The sequence below is a fragment of the Phragmites australis genome, chromosome 14, assembly GCF_958298935.1.
Source record: "Phragmites australis chromosome 14, lpPhrAust1.1, whole genome shotgun sequence".
Classification (NCBI taxonomy): Eukaryota; Viridiplantae; Streptophyta; class Magnoliopsida; order Poales; family Poaceae; genus Phragmites; species Phragmites australis.
The window spans coordinates 3,962,414-3,969,402 of NC_084934.1; the positions used below are offsets into that span (position 1 = coordinate 3,962,414).

The window sequence follows — 6,989 nt, forward strand, 5'->3', positions numbered from 1 at the left end:
AACACATCATCAAGAGAATCAGGTTCTCGTGATGCCGAACATTGCCACCGTGATGAATCTGAGATAGAAGAGATGCATTGCTGACGAATTACAAATATACTCGCTTGTTGTGAACAGGTACAGGAAGGAATGCTGAGATCGCTCAGAATTAGGGATCCAATTGGGTTGAACCAGAACTTAATCAAACTAACGATATCATTACCACGTAATTGCTATATGAAGAGACATAAACTAAATATAGGGTACCCACTTGTATCATGAGTAAGAATGCTTGCAATTGCATGTGACAGTGTTCTCGATGTGGTGATTGTCGCCACCGAACTGCGTCTCGCATTCCCTGTGTATAGACTAGAGATTGTAGTGTTCTCGATGTGGTGCCCTGGCTCAAGAACAATAAATCCAAATAAATCCACCGATTCTTCCCTCGCGTTAAAAGCGGAGAAGTTCATCACTAGACATGATCAACTCCGAGTGAATATTTATCTTAAAAGCCCACCAATATTTCTCGAGCTCACAGAGTGGAATATCCTATGGTTCATTGGGAACTGCCACCCTCACCACAAACATGACTTGCCAAAGGCTGACGCTTACAATGAACTCACCTTGCTTCCTTTCAGATACGATCAATCCCCTGGGGCCTTGAGGCTGTCAAATTACAGGCAAGAGCAGCAAGATTTTGGCAGTCCAGCAAACCACTTCCACAATATAACTCTGTACATAACAAGGATTCCTTTAATGCATGAGATAGGTCAACACCACTGCATTAAACAACCATGAGTATCTCGCACTCAGATCATAACACAAAAACAAGACGGACTACACGCAATCACTGGAGTTCTTCAATGTTTCAAGGGGAAACCAAGTCTGGCGAGCCAGAAACACAAGTTTTTTTCGCAGTTGCTTATTGCACCCTTTCTGGCATGGCGGGTGCCCTCCTTGGCCCCACGCACTAATCAGCGGTCCAGCTCTGCTCCACAATCTCGCGGACTTTGCGGTTGTACTCTCGCTTGTTCTCGCTGAACAGTCTGGCAGCTTCGGAGTTTGCTGGAGAGTTCGGGTTTGGATCACACAGCAGGGACTGCAAAGCAAGTGCAGCACAAGCAAGTTATTGATGCAATGGCCATAATATAGATATGACCTCCAGACTAAAGCCATTGGGAGATGGCACTGTGTAAATGGAAAATAACCCAACATCTGTCGTGAAATTGATGCAGCTCCATCAAAGTTTCAAACATAGCATCACAACAAACAATTAATAAGTAGTGCAGTACGTGATTTGTAAACCTGAGTCAAATTATAATCACTGTGCTGTGCTTCTAGGTCCACAAGTTTTCTTTACAATTTTGAGCTGGTGAACTAGTTCCAGCACTTCGTCAAGTTATGATGAGAAAAATTCCTAATGTATTATATTGCAATACGGATTTACTTCAACACAATAAAAATGTTGATAAATATAACTTCCAACGTTAAGTATACAGGAGAATCATATTGTGTATACAACAATGCAACTACCGTAATAATTAAGACAAGAAAACAAAACTTCACGATCTGGAAGATGTAAACAATGCATCTAGATAGTTTTTCAAATTTGAGCCATTTCATAACAATTGATCAACATTTTTACAATACTTTAAAACATTTTGCACGCGCATTTTGGCTAAAAGTCTGCTCAACAAGAGAGATACCTGAATAGATGTCAATATGGCAGCAACATCATATATAGGGCTCCACTGGTTCTGTAGGATATCCAAGCAGATGCTTCCATCTGCATATACTGCATGAATAGTATGATGTTAAACCATCTTTCCACGACTTCATTTGAGATTGATGTTAACATGCACAGAGAGAGGAGGAGGAGGGAGGGACTGAGCGAGCAAGAGGGAGGGAGGTAGAGAGATAGAGATATTACTATTTGGGTGAAACATCCTAGAGACAAACCGAACAGTTGGTGGCTTGTTCGGATAATCTTCTGTAAACTGCAAGGTAAGCTTGAACGTGCCTACAGGTGTGAGAAAATCAACAGTCAATGAACTTTACAATGCCACTTTAATAGCACATAGTCATGAAAAGAGGCAACATGACTAAGCAGAGACCTTTTGATATCAAGGATCAACAGAAGTCACAATCTTAATATACTACGAAAAATAGACACTGATTTTATGCAAAACAAGTGAAATATCAAAGTCGCAATGATAAAATCAAGAGAAGTTATAAAAACCAAACCGGAATAGATAAGAGGATATCTCGGTATAAAAATGAGCACGACCTTCATAATTTCTTATGTGAATTCATTAGTCATACTGCAAACTAATCATGTACGCCTCATGGCACTTTGAGTACTTATTAACCATATAATACACTGCAATAAAGGGACGTACAAACTATTCTCTGATAACACACGCTTTATTTAAAAGTAACAAGACCAGATAGTTGTAGCACAGAATGTCGGTACAGAAGCCAAACAATTATAGATTACCTGTATACGCATGGACTAAACCACCAACTATGCCTTGCGGCCATGAAATGACTAAAATAGAAGGTGAAAATCTCATAGTTGTTACAGTGATGTGGCGAGGCGCGGCGACCCATCACCTTCACACCTTTACAGCGCTTATGGCGCGAGACGTGGCGATGCTATACACACATTGCCGTGGCGAATACACACGTAATTTATTTGAGACCAAGGCTGCATTTGACCTTAAAAGCATTTGAGCAGCTTGCTTGCTACTTATCCAAGGTTGCTATAGGGTTCTAGCATTCTTAATTGAGCCCTAAATGGCCACATTCTGATGTCAACACGAAGCCCATCAGCCATGGCCTATTAGGCCCGGCCCAATAGCCCATAGTAGATTAGGTTTTCTCACCCACAGGCCATAGCTACCCCGCTCCCCAATGCCCCTCCATTTTATCCTCATCAGCCGCCCCTCACACTCCCCAGGGCACCACCGCTTTTCCCTCATGCCCCACCCGCTCCCTAGAACACCACTGCTGCCCTCGCGCCCCTCCCATTCCCACTCCCCAGCGCGCCTCCCGTTCCTGCTCCCCAGAGCGCCGCAGCTGCCATCGCGCCAACATGCTGGATTTGCCTCTCTCAACCACCGGATCTGCAGGGAGGGAAGGCAGCGGCTCGGTGACGGGTGGCGCAGGGAGGGCGGGTGGTGTCTCGGCGGTAAACGGGCGCCCGGACGGGGATGCAGGCGGAGAGCGACCGTCTCGGCGTCGGCAGCAGATGCCATACATGCCCGAGCCGTGGCAAGGCACGATTCTCCGCCACGGCGATATGGCGACGAGAAGGCGACGCCATGACAACTATGGAAAATCTATTATAAACTTTCTGCTAGAGGTTTAACCAGGCAACCCAACCAGGAAAGAAACATCTCTTGAACTGGAAGGGTCAGTACCAAACCTGATCTGGTAAAGTGACTCTAGTTTAGCCCTGTATTGGATGAGAAACTAATTAAACCAGCAAAAAATCCTTCTAGTTCTCAAGAATTCATCGAATACTATCCAATATATCTCATAAACATACAAGGCCTGCATCCACCTTGAACCCAGAGAAATCTTAGTAGGTGAATATACCAGCTATGTTACTTTGTTAATGTTGTAAAAAAGAAAATAACCAACGCCATCTGAAGTACAATGATTATATCTGAAAGATTCATTTCAGTTTATTGTTTGAATCCTATATACTAGTAGATTTAGCACTATTCGTTTCTACCAGCAGTACAGTAACTAACACTGCAAGCACTGTTTTAAAAAAAGGTTGCCAAGCCTACCTAATCGCCACCTAGGCACTAGGCGCCAAACCACTGCCTGAATAGCACAAGTACTAAAAAATGCAAGTCATAGAGGGGGAAAATACAGAGAAGGGACAAAAATTAGATGTGACCCAGGCATCCAGTACTTAAACAAACTGTTATGGTCCAGCCCAAAACCTAATCGCCGCCTAAGCGCTAGGCGCCAAACCACCGCCAGAATAGCACAAGTACTAAAAAAAGCAAGTCGTGGAGGGGGGAAAATACAGAGAAGGGATAAAAATTAGATGTGACCCAGGCAGGGGTGCAAATTAAGTAACCTAAGGGTATCCATTGACCCTCTTTAGTTCAACTAATATAACTAGTTTCCTAAAAAATTGCTCAATTTGAGAAAAGTAGTGTTATTGGTTGAACTAAAGAGGGTCAGTGGGTACCCTTAGGTTAATTAATTTGCAGCCCTAGACCCAGGCATCCAGTAAAACAAAATGTTATGGTCCAGCCCAAAGACCGTGTAGGATATGGTGATGCCATGCCCAGTGACTGGGGCTGTGTACATGCATGAGTGCAAATGGAACATAGCATTTGCTCTAATAGGCTAGGGAAGAAGATATCCAACTGCATTCATGTTTAAAGCCCAGCCTTACAAGCCCATATATAGTCCTAGTCCCAATAATCCATCAAAGATAAATCCAGTCAGAATCCATAGTCAGAATCCAAGTAATATGTGATATATTATTTTGATGGAATCACATCCTAAACTACGCCCTCATTACAATGTTCAGCTTGCAAGTCACCAAGAAGCAAATAATGCAATACAAAATTAACAAGAAGCACCACTTTGGCATAGCAGATAGAACATCCATAATTAAATACTCATTCAAGCAACAGGAAATAATATTATCACCACAGCAACAGCAACAGAAACAACAACAAAGCCTTTTTAGTCCCAAGCAAGTTGGGGTAGGCTAGAGATGAAATCCAACAAGAGCCACCAACAAAGAGGATATAAAAGTAAGGGCTCCTTTGGAACGCAGGAATGGAAAAAAAATGCAGGAATAGGAAAACACAGAAATATAATTTAACATTTCCATAACCTTAGATGGAAAGTAAAAAAAAGGAAAAATAGGAGAATGCCTCAACTCTCAGCAAAATCAGATACTTGCTTTCCATATAAACAATATAAATTAGTTTATCTAAAAATATGACACAAAAACTAAATTGGAAATTTACTTGGCCATATGTCACAAGGGTGGTTCAGGGAACCCTATGCTGAAAAATATGCACAATAAGCAGGTGACATGCATGATGCACCAAAACTGCCATGTGGTAACAGGGTTGACTGTATGCATGGCTCCTCTTGATTTGTCATTCAATCATTTGCTCCACTGTCACATGTATATGGGGATGGAGCAGCGTATTGCATTTTCTACGAATTCTGGTCCAGCCATGTATCCCTTGTATGAAAATTATTAATGACACAAAATTAAAGGAGAGGAACAACAAGATCAATCCGTAGTAGGGTGTACCTATCTAGGATGCCTGAAGTAAATTCTTCATTTGAAAATTTAATTATCCAATTTATGCCCAGTCTATATTACACAAGTCAGAAATTGTAGCATGATTGCAAATTGCTGCTACCACACATAACTAAACATTGAAACAGACACAAGCCCGACTGGGACCCTTAAATGCAAAAATGAAGAATGCCACCATAAAGAAGTCATTTTTTCCTGAAACTATCATGCTTACAATATTATCTGTTAATGTACTCCCAAAATAGTAATTTTCCAGCGAAATGATTTTCACCATGTCCCTTTTTTGAAGGGAAATACCATTGTGAAATGATACATAACAGATATCACTGTACTTATTACTTATTACATCATCAGAGACATCTCTTACCCTATTGATTCTATAAATAATATAGAATACAAGCATAACGTCTTCCAAACAGCAGAACACCCTTTACTGAATCATTTATGCAACATGTTTTGCAGTGCAAGTTTAAAGCAACTCTCGACTTTATTCTATGTGCAACCTCTGGTTCTCAAGGACATTTAGCAGTTGAGAAAGATATGGAAAGATTTGTTGATATAGCAAAAGAACACTTTGTGCAACCCGAAATCAAATAGTCATAACTCACAATTTCGATGTAAAATTCACACAAAGTACAAACCCTAACATCTACAAGGTAGATTCGGCACACCATACGTGGAGCTGCCTACGTGGTGGGTGCTTTTAGGATACCATGCAAAATTTGTCCTTTTCGATTAAACGGAAACCAAAACCGTTACGGATTTATAGCTGTAGCCTAAAGCACAAATTTCCAACCAACCAGTGGGTGCTTTCAGTATTTCCATGCAAAATTCGCTGTTTTTTATTCAACGGAAACCAAAGCCGTTACAGAATTAGCAGCTCAAACATACAGTTAACCAACGTTTTGCTGTTGTATGCTGCAAATAAAGCTTTCCACGGATCAATACAAAACAAAACTTGCATGCAAAACCAGCATCACAGATTAATCTCTAAGAACAGCTTGAAACAGTCCTGAGCTGCCAACACAGTCTCACTTCCGGGGCACACCAAATCCCTAGTAACACGCAACTTATCTACCGTTCCACTACCACCTGCACAATTCCGAATCAAACTAATCCAAAGGAACTAGCAATCACACAACAAGCACTAAATCAGATACAGATCAGAAGGGGGTCAAAGCTGCGATCCTCACCTCCATCCCACGGCGTATCATCCGGCCTGCAAAACCACACGAACCCGTCATCGGCACCACAAACATATGTAGAGAGAAAACACAGCTGAAAATCTCAGCTCCCTCCCCGAGATCCAACGCCCCCTGAAACCCTAGAACGGCCACGGGAGCACACCGGGCGAGGGAGGGAAATAAATCTGGGGGACCACCCACCCGAAGATGACGGCGTTCCAGAGCATGATGTTGTTGTCGTGCGGCGCGCCGCTGATCCCGGCCGGCGGGTCCTGCTGCAGCCGCTTGAAGTCCCGCATCAGCCTCTTCCTCGACGGCGTCGACATCTCCGCCGCCTCAAACCCTAGCTAGGGTTCCGATCCCCCCGCACGCTCCCTGCCCTCCTCTGCCTGTCTCTATCTCTCGGTCCTGGGTTGCGTCTGGAATCAGAGAAGCTTCGGGGGTCGAGAGCGAGCGAGAGAGAGAGAAGGAAGGGTTGATAGGCGGGTGGTGAGGGGGGTGGACGGGTGCGCGTG

The 6,989-nt window shown here is 43.0% G+C and overlaps 1 protein-coding gene across 1 annotated transcript; it reads right to left on the bottom strand.

Moving 5' to 3' along the window:
* Positions 1-712: 712 nt before the first annotated feature.
* On the bottom strand, positions 713-6,989 carry LOC133890168 (ubiquitin-conjugating enzyme E2 2-like). Its single transcript, XM_062330624.1, has 5 exons — positions 6,676-6,989; positions 6,484-6,509; positions 1,910-1,999; positions 1,686-1,774; positions 713-1,078 (listed from the first exon to the last, which is right to left on the bottom strand). Exons 1-5 carry the CDS (start codon positions 6,798-6,800, stop codon positions 950-952), a joined length of 459 nt encoding a protein of 152 aa, XP_062186608.1. The 5' UTR covers positions 6,801-6,989; the 3' UTR covers positions 713-949.